The 21,880-nt window shown below is 43.6% G+C and overlaps 1 protein-coding gene across 4 annotated transcripts in view; it reads right to left on the reverse strand.

Moving 5' to 3' along the window:
* CDH7 (cadherin 7) overlaps positions 1-13,281 on the reverse strand; it is a 159,801-nt gene extending 146,520 nt beyond the window's left edge. The window contains exons 1-2 of one of the 4 annotated variants that reach the window (XM_051851139.3): positions 13,130-13,281; positions 546-835 (exon numbers count right to left, since the gene is read on the reverse strand). Coding sequence is in view for 3 of the 4 variants with exons in the window: in XM_051851138.3 (XP_051707098.3) it covers positions 428-835; positions 12,365-12,982 (1,026 nt within the window). In the remaining variant the exon portion in view is untranslated. Of the gene's footprint in view, positions 1-427; positions 836-12,364 lie in introns of all 4 variants that reach the window. The other 3 variants (XM_089304998.1, XM_070049871.2, XM_051851138.3) reach the window with 3 other exon arrangements.
* Between the last annotated feature and the right edge of the window lie 8,599 nt (positions 13,282-21,880).

Consider the following 21,880-nt stretch of genomic DNA (forward strand, 5'->3'; position numbering starts at 1 on the left):
TCACTTTGCAGTTTTCGAATAGCAATTATCGGGGAAAGCTATGCTAGCATAAATGTTAGCCTGAACACCATTTACATTGTACCTCAAAAGCAGAAGCTAACAAACAACCTCTGCACTAGCCCACTACTTTTCATCTCTTAGTGGATATTCTTGTTCTGATATTGGTACTAAGAGCTTTACCGGTGAACTACAATAATGATCAACGAGGCCTCTGTAGAATCCTCATCTGTTTTCGGGAATAAATCACCTCTCCCCAAGTTGCAGTTTCACTGTTTTATAAACAACTCCCCCCCAGACTTCATAAAGTCTTTCATGGGAGTCAGGTTTTGATTTTTCCATCCCTAAAGCAAAAAAATTAGCAGCTCTCCAACCAAACACAGACATTGACAAAAAATCATTTACAACTTCAAAAGGCTGAATACCCTACCTTTCCTACATAGAGGGGGTCTGAGCCCATGTATTCCTCCAACACAAAGAACTGATTCCACACCCAGCTGCGCTTGGTACGGGACCTCCCTGATTGGAAATAGGGCTTTGATCCAGACCTTGAGAGTTCTGCTTGATTCATCCCAGAAAAACACAGGAAAAGCGCTATTAGCTGCAGAAAATGGCAGAACTCCACTTTGCCCAACTTCATCTTTTTTTTTTTTCTTTCTTCTTCCTGTGTAAGAAAAAAACCTTGACAAGAGAAAAGGCACAGTTCCAGTTGGCTTAGTAGCTCTTGCCTCCGGCAGGGTGTCAGCTGGGAGTCCAGAGATGATAACTTGTAGAGTGTTGGAGTGGAAGAGGTCACCACTGCTAAACAGCCTTCGCCAAAGAATGGTGTAATAGGTGCCTATCAGAACAAAGAGATGAGACAGCGTCAAAATCCAAGAACACAAAATAATGCTTAGCTTTCAGCTCCCAATTTATTACTGAAGTCCCAAGGTACCACTATTGGTATCATCACTGAAGTACTAACTGTACACTTGAAAATTATAATAAATGTTGCCGTATTTGTTATTTATACAAACACTGCTGATGTAGCATTATTCTCATTCCATAACACAACCTTAAAATTCCATGCTTTTTCAAGGGCATTTTATCTGAGCATATGGTTCATTTTACAATATGTGGCAGCATCATTTCAGAAATCACTTTAATTTTAGTCTTTATACTTTTTCTTTTATAATCCAGTCCGTTTCATTCATTGGTATTAGATTGGGATAGCAAAGCAGCTCATAGCAGGGATTTAACCAAATGGGAAGGACATATGCTGGCTTAAATCTCTTCAGTGAAACTGTAAAGAGAAATAAAGAACTATGAGGTGATTCAAACCCGGTTGATTGATTCTGAGTCACAGAACACCAGCTGTTCTGATGTGTTCTGATTTGACTGAGATCAGCTGAAATGCTCCGTGGTTTCCATTTTCCACCCTCAAACTTACTGTCACGTACGCTTGCTTCACGTTAGGTTATGTTATTGCTCCGCAGTTATTTGCTATTCTACAAACACTTACTGAATATCATACAGCATGGCCTGTGCATAGTAGGGCCTTCCTTCATATACATTTATGAACTTTGATTATAAAGACTGACAGAAGGGTGAGATGACAGTATGCGAGAACCCTAAGGATGGTTGGCATGCACCCAAGAGGTGTTCTAGTGGCTGCAAGGCTAAAGCTTTTTATTTTAATGTCTATTTATTTCAGCTACAGAATCCTGATTATGCAAGAGCTATAAAAATCATTTACAAAATAAACTTCCAAACACACCCCCAACACAGAGGAATGAGAATTTGTGACAAGACACTCAACTTGAATCACTTTAGTTTTTGAATTAATTTTACTTTCTATAAACCAACAATGGGATGATTAAAGCAAAAGGCTATCACTTATGGATTCCTGTTTTCTTTTTTTTCTTTTGAGGGAGATGAAAACAAAACAAATAGACTTTATAAAGCAGAAGCTACATTATTCTTAAAAACTTTTCCATCTTTCTGTCCCTCTCTCCAATGACAGGAGCATCTCTTGACTCAATAGACAAGTATTTCTGACAAATTGCTTAAGAAAAAACTACTCATATATCATAGAAGGAATGTAAAATAATATATATATTAAATATATTAAATAGTCCAACAATTGGAAGAAATAGGTAGTGCTGATCCTACTGAAATAAACATATGAGAGCAGGCATTTAGTACAGCTGTGAAGACACAGCTTGTGATACTTGCATACTATACCACAATAACTGAGTTCAAGTCCCAGCTTCAGTCCCAATTCTAACTTCTTGTTATTGCACATCCTGGGAGACATCAGACAATGGCTCAAGTTCCTGGGTCCCTGCCTTTCATGTGGGAGACCTGGATTGAGTTCCTAGCTCCTGGCTTTGGAAATGGCCCGGCCCCAGCTATTGCAAGCATTTGAGGAATGAAACAGTGGATGGGAGATAGCACTCTCTCTTTTTCAAATAAAGAAATAAAAATCGGAGCCCATCCTGTGGTATAGCAGGTAAAGCCACCTCCTGCAGTGCTGGCATCCCATATAGGCACCTGTCTCAGCTACCCCACGTCTGATCCAGCTCTCTGCTATGGCCTGGGAAAGCAGAATATGGCCCAAGACTTTTGGCTCCTGCACCCGCATGGGAGACCTGGAAGAAGCTCCTGACTCCTGGTTTTCGATCAGCCCAGCTACAGCCATTACAGCCATTTGGGGAGTGAACCAGCAAATGGAAGACCTCTCTTTCTATATATATATATATATGTATATATATATATACATATGTCTTTGCATCTCTGTAATTCTGCCTTTCAAATAAATAAATAAATCTTTTAAAAAAGAAATAAAAGTTGAAAAGTTAAACACATGAATTTTAATAATCTCTCTAAAGTTTGGATCATTGAAAAATGTGCTCTGAAATATCAAAAGTTCAGCTAATTCATGTACTCCAGGAAGTATCAAATTCAGTAATGATTATTAGAAGGTATCAACTAACTGTGCATTGAGCACACTCTCCCAAAATTCAGATCTCTTACTCAAGGAGCAGAAATGAATTTGCTCTTTCTAGATACCATGCTGCAGGGCTGGTAGGTAGTTCTACACTCAGAATCATAAGGAACGAGTAACTTGGATCATGCCTCAAGAGTCCAACCCAGGCTGCTCAATTAGGCTGAAAGTTCACTACATGGAGCTCTGACTAATCCCCTGGGAGACAGGTTTCTGGGACCTTAAAGTAGGAAGTAGTTCCCATAGATATGAATTAGTTCAATGATGAGCCAGGAATCATGAACAGAAGAAGCCGTTAGTCAGAAGGGCTGTCAGCACTCCCAAGAGGGGGCAAGTTCTGCAGCTTCTCTTTTCCAAGGGGGTTACTACGGATGCGGTGAGACATTTAGAGTTTAGTCGCAGGACTGAGACTAGCTCATGAAACTGACAGTTGAGGAACACTGCCAGTCTCATCACTGTCTAAAGTATGCATGGTTATTCAGACAAAAATTTTAATGTGATATAGCTATCCTATATTATTCAGGCTGTGTCATCGATTAAGTGAACTCGATAATGTTGTTTCACTGTGAACAGGTATCCAACTGCTAAAAAACAAAGTACCATGTAAGGTTTTGGAATTAAAAATTGGGAAAGTGAGTAAAATTATTGCATACTAGTGAAGAACATGGGTGCCTACAGGAGACAAAGATTCAAATTCTGGGTCTTTCATGTCTTAACTATGCAGTTTTAGATAAGTTAAATTGTAAAAAAAAATTGAATTCCAGGGGCCAGCACTGTGGTACAGGAGGTTAAGCCTCTGTCTGCAACACTGGCATTTCCACATGAACACCACTGCTCCACTCCCCATCCAGCTCCCTGCGAATGTACCTGGAAAAGCACTTAAGACTCCAGCTGCCCACAAGGGAGATCCAGATGCAGTTCCTGGCCCCTGGCTTCAGCCTGGCCCAATAGGGAAAGACCCACAGATGGAAGTCCTCTCTGTCTCTTCCTCTCTGTCACTCTGCCTTTCAAATAAAATGAATCTATAAAAAGCAAATGCATAAAAATTTAAATTCCAGAGAGGAAGCCTCAATCCTCTCACTTAGAAAACAAAAACAATAATGGCATCGGCGAGCAAATCATGAAATGTTAAGGACAATGGCTGATGTGTTTGACTGCGACTGTTAACTATTTGAGTTTCAAACTGATTATATTAAACTAAAGTCAGCTGGTGAGGTGATACTAGTTTTAATTCTAATTTTAGCGATGCTAAAATAAGGACATGTTTGATTATTCTAGTTGATGCCAGAGACCTGTATGGTCATGAATAAAGAAATCTAATTAAATGTAAAAAAAAAAAAGGCACTAAGATACTTTAAAAAATGAACAATTTTTGTCCTAATGACATGTTTTCTGCAATTTTATAAAGTCAAACTTTGGTACCAGTATTGAAAAAAAAATTGATTTCACTTTGGGCATTCACTAATGAGCAACAAGTTACAAAGAATCTGGGCTAGGGATTAAGTCCATTCTATTAAAATAAGCTCATATGTGAATTACTTGGTAAATCTACCATGTTCATGAATCACAATCACTTTGAAAACCATTCCGCTCTATTGTTCTACAGTATTTGAAATATCCACCAGATTCTTGAGCCAAACTTTATTTTGCTATAAAGCCTACCAGAGTATACAAGGACACTTTTGTTGAAATTCTTTTACAAAGCAAATACATTCTTCAGCAATATTCATTGTGGAGTGCGTTTAGAAAACCAAAACAGCGTCTGAACAATCGTGATCGTGATCTGAAGTGAGTGTTTCATAACCTGCTTACCCAACTGTTCTGGTAGTTACCCACTCTGCCAGGAAATACATGCCAGACAGCAGGGGATGGAGTGTCTGGTCATAGTGTCACATTTCTTCCTCAGTCCTCCCCAAACCATTGCATTCTTGTCAACCAGATCTGTCAGTCTTTGAAGGAAAAAGGCAGCATACAGTTCAACTCCACTCCTATAGTCTGAGCTTATCTTGAACGAAGTGAAGGGCACTGAAGTCTTAGTAAAAGCCTTCAGTTCTTTGTGGTTGTCAAACAGAAATAACCAAAACTTGAAACGGGGGTTTCCTCATATACAGCATAACCTCTCCAAACAGGATTCTTATGTTCTCACAAATATTAGCAACTAAAAAACATCCCAATTGTACTTATTAAATTTAAATGAACTTCAGACCAGGATGAATCACAACTGTTGACTTTTCATGGTGAGTTAAAAACACCTCACAAATTGAAGCTGGTGCCATGGCTCTCTTGGTTAATCCTCCGCCTTGCGGTGCCGGCATCCCATATGGGCGCCAGATTCTCTCCCGGTTGCTCCTCTTCCAGGCCAGCTCTCTGCTGTGGCCCTGGAAGGCAGTGGAAGATGACCCAAGTGCTTGGACCCTGCACCTTCATGGGAGACCAGGAGGAAGCACCTGGATCCTGGCTTTGGATTGGCGCAGCTCTGGCTGTAGCAGCCATTTGGGGAGTGAACCAACAGAAGGAAGACCTTTCTGTCTCTTTCACACTGTCTAACTCTGTCAAATAAAACAAAAATTAAAAAAAAAAAAAAAACACCTCACAAATTGGAACTTCAAAGCACAAATCCTACCTCCACATTAATTATATTTCTCTGTCTTCTGCCTCCTCCTGAGATTCAAGCCCTGGACTTAACACCAGGAGCCACATCAGAAACAAGAAGCAACCTGGAACCCAGGTTGTATAGCCTCCTGGCTTCCTTAGGGGAAGTGTAGGACAGGCACCTTCTGGAGGTTTGGCCAGCTCTCCTCTTCTTGATCACTAGTTCAGAAACAAACAGTGGAGAAATAAAAATAACCTGCCAGTATGTAGTTGAGGTAACTTTTACAGATCTGGTCAGTTCCTAGACAGTGACAAATATGTAACTCTGGGAAAAAAGTAAGAAGTTTTTACCTGAAGAGAGAGCTAAAGAGTGGTCAACTACAGATATATGGAAGAGCTCTGATGACAACTACTAGAACAATTTCTCTGAATTAAAACTATCTGAGGACGATTTGAGGAGTTTTGGTTTTCTGTGATATTTTAAGGCAAAGAATTTATTTTTTAAACATTATAAAACACTTCAGTTTTTTTTCCAAACTGAAAATAGATGAAAATCACCAGAAGGAGTACTGTGATCAGCACAACACACTTCAATCAATCAGACAAAATAAAGCCTTGAAAAGAAAAATTAAATGAATTGGAGCAAAAAATTTTTAAAAATAGCAGTGATGAAAATCAACCAGACAGTATTTGTTAAGTCAATATCATTTACTTGACCTGAAATAATTTTATTATGCTACTATTATGTTCTAATTATTTTTGTTAAACTAAGTGGCTTCCAAGTAGATTATTTATTATTCATTTAAACTTAATAGCTATTATTTTACCAAAACAAATTCATCAACATAAAATTCTTAGATTTTCTACTTCACTGAGCAACTCTGCAAATCTACTTTTAAAAATCTGATGGAGCATTATGCTCTTAATCAAATGTTTTCTTCATCCTTAAAAACATGGACTAAAAATCCCTTAACAATGACAACAAAAATATGTTTTATGTATCAGCAGACCAATTTTAATGTACAAGTGCAAATCTTCCAGAGTGTGTTCCACCTAAAGCCAGCATGCTAAAAACATGAGAATAAAATACATCATATTCAGCCTCTACACATGAACATACTAATACAAGAGTAGTTTTAAAAACTTGAATGCCTACTTGCCTACTTGCTAATTAATTTATATATGCTAGACTGCTTTTTCAAAAGATATTCAAAGTGCTACCAAGCTTTTTAGAAATAACTGGTGATAAAATATATGCCCATCAACTATATCAAAAGGTAGTATGTTACTATCTTAGGTTTGGTGGCACTTAAATTTGAAAATGTCTTTCAGTGAGTATAAATAACCAATGGCTTTTCACAAGTAGAGGCCATATGTCACCAGAGTTTCTCTAGGTTCTAGGCAAGGAGCAGCTGGCAATGCTGCCTGCAGACCCAATGTGCATCCGATGAGGTCTTCTGTAACTGCTTTGAAACATACTCAATGTAGATACAATTTATGATTGGTGATATTACTTTTAAAAAGAAATGCCTCTTTTTAAAATGGGTACAGTTTAGGAATAAGTGGAACATGGTAGTACCAAAAATGAATCTAATAATTACATTTTATAGGAACAAACTGTAGAAATGACATCTGAGGATTGTCAATGCACTTAATATAATGATTCCTAAGAATCAGAAAATTCCATAACGGTTAGCTTCTGAACACCTCCAGAAACTAATATTCAATATTCTCTGAGTTGCCTTGTTGCTTGACCTATAAAATGCCTGATCTATAAAACTTAACAGTACAAGAACTCACACTGTCACCGTAGAAACAAAACAGGAAAACAATTTTGTTGTTGGTCTAGACTCCTTTGGGAAGACACTGTCATTTCTGAGACCGTTTTAAAGTTGAACTACACTCTGACAAGTGATCTATTTTTAATTGATCTTTATGAAAGGTGAACAACACACATGACAAAGTGGGAATGACACCACTCCACGACAGTGGTTAGAGGGCACCACATACACTACTACCATTGCTTCAACGGCAACCTTCCATTTGCTAGTTCTTTGTGGGAAAAGAAGCCTATTCCCTTTTGGGAATTCCTTGAGTATTTAATGACATTATTTAAATCCAATGAAAAGGCTGTCTCCTGATTCATGCAACATTTTCTGTTAAGGGCCTTCATGTGCCTTTATTTCCCTAGGACAGCATCCACCTGTTCCCAATGAGGTTCTCCTGTGATTTATCTAGTCTACAAAGTCAGAGAAGTCTGTTTTGCATAAGATATTTCTTATTTATTGTTTCTTTGCTTGTTTTAAAGTAGACTCACTTAATACACTTTGGGGAATGCCAAAAGGGAAAAAGAAATACTCCAGCTCCCTGCCTTCATGACTGAGCAGATGTCAGAAATCAACTCTAGAGAGAAGCCAGTCCCATACAAACAGGGTTTCAGAGTGGCAGCCATACTTTATATCCAACCGCGTTATCAGTCTGTCAGATAATGCCATCCCAAAACTAAAGAATTTAACAGGTTGGTTCCCCCAAGGGTTCACCTTAGAGGAAAACAAAGACATCCACAAACTCTGCCACGGATATGTTTGGAGACGCTGGAAGTGGTTAGAACCACTAATGAATAACACATTTGGACTGTAAAAAGCATTAGAAAACCAAAGCCAACCTTCTCTTTCTTTGCTAAGACCAAAACTGAAAACTACAGAATCCTAGTGCAATGCTCAAGGTCACATAACCGGCTGCTGACAGACATGAGCATGACTGGAGGTAATGAGTATTTTAAAGTGTTAGAATTTGCCCATTCTGGGAATGAATGTCTTCTTGATGTATGAGCTTTGAACATTTACCATCTTCCCCAAAGCCAAGAAAAAAAAATAGACTTGATTATATCAAAATTTCTATATGACTGTGACTTTTAATTTTCAAAATGGGAGTTCATCATGATCATCCCTGGGGTGGAGTTTTAATTATAAAGTAAAAATAAAGAGCACAGGAATATACTGTCTCAGGTTGTATCTTTCTATATTATAGGGAAAAAGAATTCTCAGTATCCAACCTTAAAATTGCCTTATCCTTTCTAAATAACTCTGGCAATCAAAACAACATTTCCTACTATGATACGATATTATTAACTTTCTATTAAAATTTGAACTAAAGTCCATTTAAGGTTTTAGAAATAAGATAAACTCAAAAAATATCTTAGGATTTAAAATCTATATGTGGCAACACTTCAGTAAAATAGCTATTCTTTTAGCTCCCTTGAACTTGGCACTATAAATCCTATATTCTGAGATGTCTGTTTGCTCCTAATGAACTCATTCTAGTTCAGAAATATACTGCCATTTGATTTGTTGCATCTGTTTATCATCAAAAGGTTAATATGGCATTCAATATTTTAATACTGATGAAAGAACCCTCTCCTTTGCGCTTAAAAGGTATAATTTTTACACTTTAATTAGTGGGACTGGAGACTCTCTGTGATATGTGACTTCTCATGTAAAGAAACTGTGATCAAATCCATTAGCTCCCTGGGCCAGATAACATGACAACCACGGACCACAACCTCCTACTGTTAACTGGCCTAAATATGCAGGCAGGAGCCCTGGAAATGAATCACACAGCCTGTAGTGTGCATCTGGTTATCAAATGTGGAAAGAGAAATTCTCTAGGTGCTTTATAGAATCAATTTCAGCTAAGCACAAACAGCCTCTACCCTAGGTGAAAGTGAATGAAAAATAAAGGGGAAAGGTAGTTTTAAATTAACTAGGAGAACTGCGTGAATTAGAGACTGAACAACGTGGCCAAGTCCTTCTGAATCCCTCCTGGAATAACAAAACACCAAGATTATAGTTAAAGGGTCTTTTTTCAGTACTTTGCTTTTCTAAGAAATATTAGCTTTATTCATGTTTATTTTTAATTTACCCTTGTATTTACCTTGTGCTAGGTGTGACTTATACGACTTCAATAAAAGGAATCATGTTTCCACAAACACTTTGCAAAATAGCCAAGAAGTTCTTCCAGAATGAAAATCTATACTACAATCTGAACTGAATAAAAGGGCACACGGCTGCATCTTCATTTGAACTGGTAATGTTATCAGTGAGGAGACTCACAGAATGGCACGGGGACGTGTCTGCAGGGGTATCTTTCTGCAGATACAGCAAATTCCCAGAGGAGGCACTCGTGTACTGCTGGCTGCAGCCAGATCTGCACTGCTAGTCAGAGGCTGGGGAGATGGTCACACACAGAACTCTGATCACATGTCTTCTTTCCTTGTCCTCAGCTCCCCTTTCTCACCCCACCAAGTAGCATCTGATTCCTTCTTCTAGAGCAAAAAAGCTTCCATCACAGCCTCTTTGCAATCAACTAATGTATATTAGTTATTTAGAAGTTTCTGAAATGCCCAGTTATAGCTGAGGCTTTGTAACCTTCCAGTCAAATAAAAAACGTGTGTGTGTGTGTGTGTGTGTGTGTGAGAGAGAGAGAGAGAGAGAGAGAGAGGCCCACCAGGATGTGATACAAGTTATTAAAGCAGTAAATGCAGAACCTTATAAAATGCAGAAAGATTGGAAACACTCAGCAATAAATATTCACAGCACAGAACAATTTATGGATTTGGTACTTTATCAAGAATTTCTGAAAGCTCTGTCAAAGAAAGCATTTGACTCGACACAAAGATGTATTCACTTCTTCACAGAGGTATGCATTCTGTGAAGTTTATATCAGCTTTGCCATCAAAAACCCCAAATGCTAAAAAAAAAAACAGAGAGCCTAGCAAAGGAATCATGCCTGAGAAAAGACGGGTGTTTGATTTTTTTAGACCAAAGAAGGCTGAAGGGCGGCCAACACAGTGCATTCTCCCCACCCTCTCATCCTCATTGGACACTAAAAACTAGAGTCAATTCAAGGGTAAATTGCAGTAATATAGATGCTTTACAAGTACCTTTCTGTAAGAAAGGGGAAGCTCTGTGGTCCTAAATCAATAAAAGTGGACTTAAGAAGAGTTGTGAACATGTCAACGGATTGTTAACACAATTCTAACGACCTATCGCAGCCTTTAATTACAATCATATCTCACGTTGTAAGTGCACAATGCCCTTTTATTAAAGCTTCGGAGCCTAACAGCTTTCAGCAGGGTGATCGGCCGTACCACTGACTACTGCTTTCTTTATTTTTCTTTCCACAGACTTTCAGCTGGCTTTTCCAGTTAAGAATTTTCATGTTGGTTTACAGCAAATTCCCCTGCCACCCCAATTCATATTAAACACTAACATACAAGCAAGCCTTCCACAAAGTTGCCAGTCTATCTGCCTCAATTATTTTACAATTTAATTCATAGTGTTCAAAGGAGCCCTAAAAATTAAAAGGATTTCCAATGCATTTCCCACTCACATATAGTACCATAAACTGGCTTGGGTAAACACAAAGTCTAGCCAGTTATTTTCTTGTTTTTGTTTTTGTTTTAAAGAAGAAGTAATTTTTACTGACTTACTTAAAGCTTCAAATGTACTTTTTACCCTAGCTCTTTTTCCCCTAACAACTTGTCTTCACAAAGACGCTCTTAAAACTATCTAGATGTTGCTGGCAATGTGTCTACTCAAACTTTCTTTTTAAAAAGCTGCTACTGTTGCCAACATTTTAAAGCATACATTTTTTTGCACTGTTAATCTGATTTTAAAAATACATTCTTGCCGTATAGCAAGGGCCATATCCTGACAATTTCCTTCCATTTTCTATGTTTTTCATATAAAGTTCTTTTAATCTCCTTCCAAATGAAAAGTGATCTGCAAACCTGTCTTGTTACAGAAATTATGAGTGGGTCTTACTTAATAATCTAATGAATAATAAACAAGATATTTCTTGCAAAGTAAAAGCTGTTTTAAGCATATTCACGGTGCCATGCGCAGATCTCCAGAGTCTTGAGATACTCAACCCTTGATGGTTTCTCAACAGTTTGCCAACTGCCTGGCACTGGGTGAACTCATTACTCACCTGAACTGTGACATCTAAGAAATCCGTAGGGTTAGCGATCTAAAACGTGCAGCCAGAGAGAACAATAGATCCTTCTCATTAATCCGTGATGGAAGGCTGGATACCAGCAACTAGCCGCGTGCCATGTGCATTCACGAAGAAGTCCACTTTGCATTCAGAGAAGCAGGGCGCCCTTTGCCCAGCGCACACCTTAAGGTACAGCCAGGCAGGGGGGAAAACAGGACGCCCAGCAGAGGCAAACCCTGCAGATGCACCGTATCAGCAGAATACCAATTAGAGGAAAAAGCGGAGTGCCCTTAGGTGAGTTCCACCTTCACGAAAAGCGGGAGATGCTCTAGCGCAGCGGCTGCAGAGGATTCCTGCACACCCAGGCACACACCCCCTTCCAGCTCAGACCTCCGCTCAGCCGGCGCGGAGTTGTGCCCCCATCAGTCCGAGGTCACGGGAGGGGCTGCCTGGCGCTCGCCTTTGAGGACAGCGGGCCGGACCGCCAGTGTCTACCGCTGCATCTGGAGGGTGTCGGGATTCGCTCCTACCCTGAACTACTTCTCGCGTGGCACCTGGCGCCCGTCAGCACCGGCTCGCCGGGCCGAGCGCACACTCCTGTCCAGCCTCGCAGAGCAACGCCTCACGGCAACACGCAGTAACTTGGGAACGCCAGGGGAAACTCCAGACGGAGGGCCCCGCCCGCTCTGCACTCCCCGATTAGTCGGTCCTGCTCCCCACTGCGCACACGGCCAGGGCGCACGGCAGCCCGGCGGTGCCTTCCCCAAGCCCCACGCAAGCAGACACACTCACCTGGGGCCTCGCTGCCCTCCCGGCGGCGTCAGGCGCCAGGGACCCGCGCGTTTGCATGCGAAAGGACGCGCGCTCAGCAGCCGGGCGCCCGCGGGCGCCTCGGGACCCGGTGCGCGCAGCTCCGCGCGCGGGGCGGGCGGGAGGCACCCGCGCGGCACCGGCTCGGGCCCGCCCGGCCCTGGCTCCTCCTCCAATCACAGCCCACTCCGCGGGGCGCCCCGGGCCCCCCGCCGCCACCCGCGGAGAGGGGGCGCCTGGGGCTCGGCCGGGAGGCTGACTCCAGGTCCGGGGCCAGCGGGAGCGCGCGTCCCGGGAGAGGGCAGGAGGGCGAGCGCAGGCCGGCAGCCGAAGCGGGTGATGCGGGACCGCGGCAAGCGCTCGCGGTTTGCGCGCTTCGAGGCCGGCCCTGGGAGCGCCTGAGACCTCCGGCCAGCCCGCAGCCCCCGCGAGGGCGCTGGGAAAAGCACGCCGCGAGGGGGCCCGACCTGCGCGCACCCTGGCGCACCTCCTTCTCCTCCTGCTCCTCGGCGCTGGCGGATTCCTTCGCAGGGTAAAGACGACGAGGGGCGACAGCCGGAGGGGCTGCAGCCGGCGCGTCTCTCCGCGAAGACCTGGCATCGCCGGGCACCGAGCCGGGAGCGAATTTCGAGAATGATTCCAGCCCCCTCCCCGTCCCGCCCCGCCCCCTCATCCCGTCGCGGAAGCCGCTGATCCATGGAGCTCCTGGGGCACGAAGGCAAAGTCGTAAAACTAATCAGAACTTACAGTTTTCTCGCGCGATGGTTTCGCCCTTGTCGTCTCCTCGGACCGCCCCGGGTCTACATGGCTTTACCCCGCCGGGCTCGCCAACGCACAACTTCCTGAGGTGTGTGATCTGCGCGCCAGCTGGGGCGGGGGACCCTGGCCAGGGGCCTGGGAGGGGTCTGCGCTGTAAGGCGGAGGCGCCGCCGCCGGCTGGGTGGAGCAGCCTGCGTTCGTCTGCTGCCTGGCGCTCCCTTCACCTGGCGGCCAGGTGTTCCCCGACGGCGTTAGGAGGTGAACAGGTCATGCCTGGGACGTTCCTGCTCCCGTTCCCCATCCTGCTGCAGGAACCTGGGCTGCTGTCACCCGCTCATCCTGAACAGCGCTGCTCGGAGACCGGTTCTGTGGGCACAGGCTGGCCCCAGTCCGCCTCTGCGATTTCTCCTTCGCGCTGCTCCCAGCCCAGCCTCTCCTGGCCCTTGGGCGGCCACGTCCCAGCCCACCCCCACCTCCTCAGTGGGAGTCTGTGCTGATCCTTATAACAAACGGTTGGGATCCCTGTTAACGTCCAGAAGGCAACCTATGCTGCTTACCCAGCCTTGCTGCTCTCCCGCTGGAACCTCCCCACGCACAGGCCTGTTTGGATGGCCATTCGTGGCCCATTTCTTTTTTTTTTTTCTTTTTTTAAATTTATTTTTAAGGAATACAAATTTTATAAGTACAACTTTAGGAATATAGAGATTTTTCCCACCATACCCGCCCTCCCACCTACACTCCCACCCCTCCTCCTCCTCTCTCTCCCCTTCCCAGTCCCATTCTCCATTAAGATTCATTTTCAATTAACTTTATACATACAAGACCAACTCTGTACTAAGTAATTATTTCAACAATTTACACACACACACAACTGAAGACTGCTTTTACAGTTAACTCTCAAAACAACTCATTGAGGACAGAGGCATATTGTGCACAGTGACTCCTATTGTTAACTTAAGTCAGTGACCACCCGACATGACATGAGCTGCCTAGGCTATGGGAGCCTTTTGAGTCCACAAACTCTGTCACTATTTGGATAAGGCCATAAGAAAAGTGGAAGTTCTCTCCTCCCTTTAGAGAACTCCTTCTTTGATGGCCACTTTTTTCCACTGGGGTCTTTCTCCCAGAGATTCTTCATGTAGAACACTTTTTGCCACACTATCTTGGCTTTCCATGCCTGGAATGCTCTCAGGAGCCTTTCAGCCAGACCAAGAAGCTTTAAGGTCTGATTATGAGGTCAGAGTGTTACTTAAAGCAATTGTCATTTTGAGTCTGCTGTGTGGACTGCTTCCCATGTTGGACATTCTCTCCTTTTTAATTCTAGTATTATTGCCAGGCACTTGATCCTATTTGTTCACTTTAGCACTTAATATGATCACCTTAACAATGAAGATGGCATTTTTACCGCCAATTTTAATGGAAGTTTGTAACTGTAAAGCTGTATAGTTCTACATAGTTCTACAGACTTACTTCTAAGGGCACAGTTGAAAAACTTTTCATGGGACTCCAAATCCCAAATTGTGGCCCATTTCTAAGCAACCGTTAGCCCTGACCCAAAATCGACAGGCTTAGAATGGACATACCAGCCTTTTCCTGGATGTCACCCTTGGCGTTTCTCATATGTGCCCAGCTCCAGGTACTCAGAGAGCAAATTTTGGGTTTGTCTCTGAGCTCTTGGAAATGTTTTTCCATGTTTTTTTTTTTTTTTTTTTGGCTTGTATCATGCAATCTATAACTATTGTTCTGTGGTAAAACATTAGTATGGCGCAGACTGATACTGAGTGTCACCAAGAAACAGCCCTTGTTTGACCCATAATATGTATTTTGTTTAATAAAGAAGTGAATGCTGTATCGTACCCAGCACTTAGCACAACTCTGAACTTACCAAGCTGTCTCTGAATGGCCCATTCATCTGAGGAGGTTGGTGTTATCAATAATCTAACACTGTGCCATCATCGTTTACTAGATTGTTGTAATCAAAGTGCAACGCATAGGAAAGAAAGTGATGCTCATTTAAAAAAATTTCTGGTAATATTTTCACAAAATTTTTATTTTCTCCTCTTCTGTCCTTGCATAAATGTTGGCTACAAATTCAAGGCTTTCCTCTTGAACCAGATGTTTCCATTCTACCTGCCTTTCTTTTTAACAATTTCCTTAAAGGGTTACCTCGTCACAGATTCCAGAAAAAATTAAGTGAGCTCAGTTCTCCAGCATACTAGTCCTAGTTCTCGCACTGAAAAGGGCTTAGACCTTCCTTTGAGGAAGGTCTAGATTCCACATGATTGTAAAACAGCGCCCAGAGCACAAGAGTAGAACCTGGTTTTAACACAAGGAGGTCAAGGAATGATCTCTGAGGAGACAGCACTTGAGCTGAGTTAAACAATGGCAAGGAATGGCTTGGTGAAGATTGCTTGGAAAACTGTGGAGATGTCTGTACAGAGGGCTGGGTGTGTGTGAGAACAAAGCACTGCCCAAAGTGGGAGGAGTAGCAAAGGATTCGTTCAAGGTGATGGGCAAGGGCCAGTTCCCTCAGGGCCTTCTTGCTCCTGACAGGTGCTTATATTTTATCTTTAGGGGAAATCCCAATACTAAGAACAACAAATTAGAGCTCTACAGGTTTAATCCGTGACCCAGTTCAGGGCCAAGACATGTTTTCTTAGGACTCTTTCTTTGCTTTCCTTTCCCACAGCTTCTGGTGGATTAGAGAACTTAGTTTGTGAAGAACGTAATGGTTGAATCCCAAGGTTGTGCTATTTCTTCAAGATTCTGTGAAATGCAAACTGAGTGGTAGCTTCTCAATCTTATTTATGAATGTTAATATGAAATTTACTTAAAAACTTCAGATGTGTGTTGTAGTATTGATATTCACATATAAATACGAGAATTCTTTAGAAAGTTCGTGGAAAATGCCCATTTTCATTTCATCTATCCATAAATTTTTGGATTTCTGTGTGTATGTATATGTATCCATGTTTTTTCAAACCTGTGCAATGGAAGACTTTACATACTCGCTGTTATATACAGCACTATTTTATAAAGTTCATAACTGCTCTGACTTTGCTCTAACTTTAAAAGTCCGCTTTTCAATTTATTTTTACTTTCTTAAGATCATGTGTACAAGAACTGCATTCTGGAGAAGGAGGAATCAGAAGAAGTAGGGGAACTCTGTCACAGTTTTCCTTGATGTGAAAAGAATTTCCTAGATATTTTGTCACTCAATGCAGGTATGATGCAGGCAAGAGGTTTCTGGTTAGATTATATTATATTCAATTCTTTCCATAATGATATTACTCTAAAACTGAATATACAGCTCAGGTATCTGAGACTGAAGGGCAAACAGGAGCTTAGCATTGAGAAGCAGGCCATTTAAAAAAAACTCTGGGTCAGGGCTGGCGTTGTGCCATAACTGATAAAGCCTCTGCCTATGATGCTGGCACTGTTTCATTTACTGGCTGCTCCACTTTTGATCCAGCTCCCTCCTAATGGTGTAGAAAAAGCAAGGAAAGATGGTCCAAATGTTTGGGCCCCTGCCACACATATGGAGACCAGGATGAAGGAACTGGCTCCTGGCTTCAACTTGACCCAGCACTGGCCATTGTGGCTATCTGGTGCACTCTCTCTCTCTCTCTAACTCTGACTTTCAAAATAAATAAATACATCTTTTTTAAAAAAAAAAAAGTTAGACCATTGATGATTTCAGGTGACTGGATCTTTCAATATGTTTTATTATATGGTGCTTAAATTTTTTCTGAGGGTGTCTAAGACCCTCAGCTCCTTTCATGTAATTAAGTAAACTTCTGTCTTCTAATAAAGAAAGAACTTTAGAGATTTCAGCTCTATGTAGTCACTCACTCATTTGATGAATATTTGTCACACTCCTGCTACATGATTCCTAGAACACACAGACAGATGTGATGTAGTTCTTATCTCATAAACTTCCAATCTACTTTGAAAATAAAGAGGTATATACATCTGCATATAGCATGTGATGAGGGGGGCACAAAATATCAGGTGTAGCAACAGAGAAAAGGGCCCACATGATGAGAGAGAAAATGTTTGGAATGTGTCATGAGGACAATTTAAGATTCCACTGAGGAGTTTTAGGAAGTGCAATGGCAGTTTTATTTGTGTTAAGAGGAGGAACATCGTGGTATGCCTGTTAGGTCAGATCTGGACTGACCGAAATATTCGGGAAGTTGTTGCAGAAATCCAGGTACATTTTGCACAGGGGCAGGATCTTAGCCAATGAGGTTTGTCTAGGGCATGAGAATTGCCAACTGAAAGAATTTCCCAGGAATTCTGGTACGAAAAATCTTGATTCTTGACCTGCACTTCAGTTGTAGCACTGATGTGTAATCCTTTGTATACCATCAGAAAACATTGACATATTTGAAGATTTCTTAAGTAGGGTTATTAATAAAGTCTGTCCCCATCAGCATCTTACAGATGACCTTGATCTTTCACAGAGTACTAAACTGGAAGACTCCAGAGTCTGAGCAAATACAGCAATGTTCTTTCTTGGGATGAACTCATTATCTCATTATTCCATCTCTCTCTGCACAAAAAGGAATACTTACTGTCGCTCCCCCTCTTCGTGGAGGAACGACACTAAGCCCTGCCTAGGCTTCATATCCGAGTCACGGCACCATTATGTCGCTCCCCCTCTTCGTGGAGGAACGACACTGAACCCTGCCTAGGCTTCATATCCGAGTCACGGCACCATTAGGTCGCTCCCCCTCTTCGTGGAGGAACGACACAGGACCCTGCGCTGTTCTTTCGTCTGCTCGGCCCTCCCCGGGTTTGCTGCTGGTTCTTCCCGGGTTGGCTACTATCCCTTCCACCTCCGTGGAAGGGCAGTTCCCCCTGGCCACATTCCCCACTTCCGCAGGGGAGCGGCACACCGCCGGCCGGCTCGTCTCGGGGGCTGCACAGGTGTTCCTTCAGCTAGATGTTCCCCATAGATGTTCCTGGTGCATGCCGTCTCTCTCCTCCTTTATAGTCCTCCTCCGCCAATCCTAACTCGGCTGCCCACACGCTGAGTACGCTGCTCTCCAATCAGGAGCAAGTCCTACAGTTTATTGGTTGAACTGGAGGCAGCTGGGTAGAAGCTGTTTTCTCCTCTCCCAGCGCCATATTGTAGGAGAGCAGATGCATAGAATAAGTCTTAATTCCAGTAACAGTCTAGTCCGAGCTGCTCCCCACAGAGGAGAGCAGATGCATAGAATAAGTCTTAATTCCAGTAACTTAGTCTAGTCCGAGCTGCTCCCCACAGATCCCCCTTTCTTTTTATTTTTGGCGTTGATACGCGCCTGTCTTCGGTGCCCCGTGGCACACACTCTGCTCTACTTGCTAGAGTTGCCACAGGTTCTTACAAGTCCTATCAGGCAAACCGAATCCGGGTCCTCTCTTCGCCATGTTGTGAGGAGGTTTTTAGGCACTGATGCATGCCTGTGTTCGGTGCCCTGCAGCGCATGCTCTACTCTGCTAGAACTGCCTGCAGGTGCTTACAAAACCTATCAGGCAAACCGAATCCAAGCCTTCTCAGCGCCATATTGTGGGGAAGACTTATTAGTGTTGGTTCGTGCCTATCTTCGGTGACCTGCAGCTCATACTCTGGTCGAGCTGCCTGCTGGTGCTTATCGCCTAATCAGGCAGACCGAATCCAAGCCTCCTAATTGTTACATTGTGGGGAAGCCTTACTGATGTTAATTCGTGCCTGTCTTCGGTGACCTGCGGCGCATAAGCTGCTAGCTGCCCGCAGGTGCTCATCGCCTCACTTGATTAGGCAGACCGAATCCAAGCTCTCACATTGCAGTGTTGTAGGGAGGCCTTTTTATTTCTCTATTTCTCTATCTCCGGGCATTCCTATTTCTCCCATTTTACTTCTATCTTCCAGCATTCCTATTTTTCTCACTTTACTTCTAAACTTCTGTTTCTCTTATCCCTGCGGCTTCCCGCTCTCATTCTTATCCCCGCGGCTTCCCGGCTGCGCCCGCCCCGAGGCTGCTTCTCGGCGGCTTCCCGGCTGAGCCGCTTCAGCCCGCGCCTCTCTCATCTGCGCAGCTTCCCGGCTTTGCGCGGCTTCCCGGCGCCTCGCCCCGCGGGCGGGTTCCCGGCTCTGCGCGCACGCTCCGCGGTCTCCACGCACTTCGCGCCCGCACCACGGCCTCGCGCCAACGCCCCGTGCTCTCTCTGCACGCGGCGGCTTCCGCGAATGTTTCCGCCACCACCGGCATTCAGTCCAAGTTCCCCGGACTAACCTGGCGAATCCTGGCGGCCCACGTCTCTGCCTCTGGTTCCAGATCTTCGCCTCTTGCTCCCCGGGGTGACTTGAAGAATTCCAAGATGGCTTGGCCTGCACTCGCGGCTTCATCCTCCCTAACATTTTTCTCTACCCGGTGTGTTTCCCTAAGTTTTCTTCCAACAATATTCCTCCCTCATTTCTCCTGGCTTCTCCCCACAGTCCGTATCCAAGTCTAAGTTTCTTATAGGTTTCACTTTCACTTTCAACCTGCAGTCCGTATCTAAGTCTAAGTTTCTTCTTGCTTTCACTTTAAATCCTAACTTCTTTCCCACAGTCCATATCCGAGTCCAAGCCTCCTCCAGGTTTCACTTTCGCTTTCAATCTCCTAGCTTCCCCGCCATAGTCCACATCTGAGTCTATGAAAGCTTTCACTTTTGCTTTCAATCCTAACTTCTTTCCCACAGTCCATATCCGAGTCTATGCCTAGGCTTTCAATAGCTTCTTCCGGCACCTAGGCTCTCTTTGCTAGTCTCTCTCTCTGGTATTTTCCCAGTTCTTCCCGTTTCTTCCCTCCTAAGTTTGCTATCCGTCCTAGGTTTCCTATCCGAGTCACGGCACCACTATGTCGCTCCCCCTCTTCGTGGAGGAACGACACTAAGCCCTGCCTAGGCTTCATATCCGAGTCACGGCACCATTATGTCGCTCCCCCTCTTCGTGGAGGAACGACACTGAACCCTGCCTAGGCTTCATATCCGAGTCACGGCACCATTAGGTCGCTCCCCCTCTTCGTGGAGGAACGACACAGGACCCTGCGCTGTTCTTTCGTCTGCTCGGCCCTCCCCGGGTTTGCTGCTGGTTCTTCCCGGGTTGGCTACTATCCCTTCCACCTCCGTGGAAGGGCAGTTCCCCCTGGCCACATTCCCCACTTCCGCAGGGGAGCGGCACACCGCCGGCCGGCTCGTCTCGGGGGCTGCACAGGTGTTCCTTCAGCTAGATGTTCCCCATAGATGTTCCTGGTGCATGCCGTCTCTCTCCTCCTTTATAGTCCTCCTCCGCCAATCCTAACTCGGCTGCCCACACGCTGAGTACGCTGCTCTCCAATCAGGAGCAAGTCCTACAGTTTATTGGTTGAACTGGAGGCAGCTGGGTAGAAGCTGTTTTCTCCTCTCCCAGCGCCATATTGTAGGAGAGCAGATGCATAGAATAAGTCTTAATTCCAGTAACAGTCTAGTCCGAGCTGCTCCCCACAGAGGAGAGCAGATGCATAGAATAAGTCTTAATTCCAGTAACTTAGTCTAGTCCGAGCTGCTCCCCACAACTTACCTGAAGAGTGTGTCACTGAGTTAAAGGACCCTGAAAATATTCACAGATTAAAGAAGCCTGTAGACACTGTAGAAGTATTTAGAGAATGAAAGGATGCTGAAAGGAGCCTGAGAATTTTTTTCCTACTTAAAAGATCTGAGTAAAGAGGAGAGCAATGGGTGTCTAAGGGGTTTCAATGCCAAAAAGCAGAGCATAATCTGTAGTCAAGGATAAGTGAAGGGAAAAATCCTCAGGCAGGATCTCCAAGGCTTTCAGCCTGGGCCACCAATGATGCCAATTAGCTCTGAGCTTCAGGTAACTTACTCCTGCCCCGAGTCACTCAGAAAGGGAAGTGGAATGAAATGCCATGTAGCCCTGGATCAGCAAAGGGAGTTGTTCCTCCTCTTATTCCAGACTCCACCAGATAGTCAAGGCTTCCTCTCAGGGCATGGGAATGTCTCAGGTGTTGGGGGCCATTGGTTAATATCTGCATGCAGAAATTTAATTCGCTGCTGCTGCATGCCAAAGTCCTCAACAGTTTATTTCTGAAGAACAAACTCAAATAGATAAATGTTTGATTTGGATTTAGTATTAAATGCCAGAGGAAGGGAACATACTTGTTTAAATAGCATATGATACTACCAATGTACAGCAGTGTCTCTGTATTCAGAATAGTTGGAACACAAATTATGTTTTACAAGCAGCTCAAATCAAAACTGTCAGAAGTAGAACAACTGGGCCTGTGCTCTCTCTTGAATTATAGTTATTCTATAAAAGCCTTCTAAAACCTTCAGAGGGAAAAGCAATAATGCAAATTCCTGCTAAATGTGGTCCTATCTATCACTTTGTGATAAGCCATAGAATCTTTTCAAAAAAGTGTATTTTTACAGTCACACAACTCATTTCACAAATTTGCATTGAGTGTGTGCTGTGTAGCAGTTCTAATGTCTCAAGTTACAGGAGTTATAAAGGAAAGTTAAGGCTAAGAGCCCAAGGACATGCAAGCACATATATAACTACACAAAGGGGAGAGATTAAGTTATGTTCTGTGAATGAATAGTAAGCAGTGAGGTACGGATTTTAAGGAGGAAGGTAACACATACTGTTGGAGTCCTGAACACATAAACCAATGTGACACTTCACTTGGACTTAGAAACTTGAATAAGATATAGACAGTAGGAAACAGCAGGAAA

Source organism: Oryctolagus cuniculus, chromosome 10, assembly GCF_051225735.1.
Source record: "Oryctolagus cuniculus isolate XC-2025 breed Fujian yellow rabbit chromosome 10, ASM5122573v1, whole genome shotgun sequence".
Classification (NCBI taxonomy): Eukaryota; Metazoa; Chordata; class Mammalia; order Lagomorpha; family Leporidae; genus Oryctolagus; species Oryctolagus cuniculus.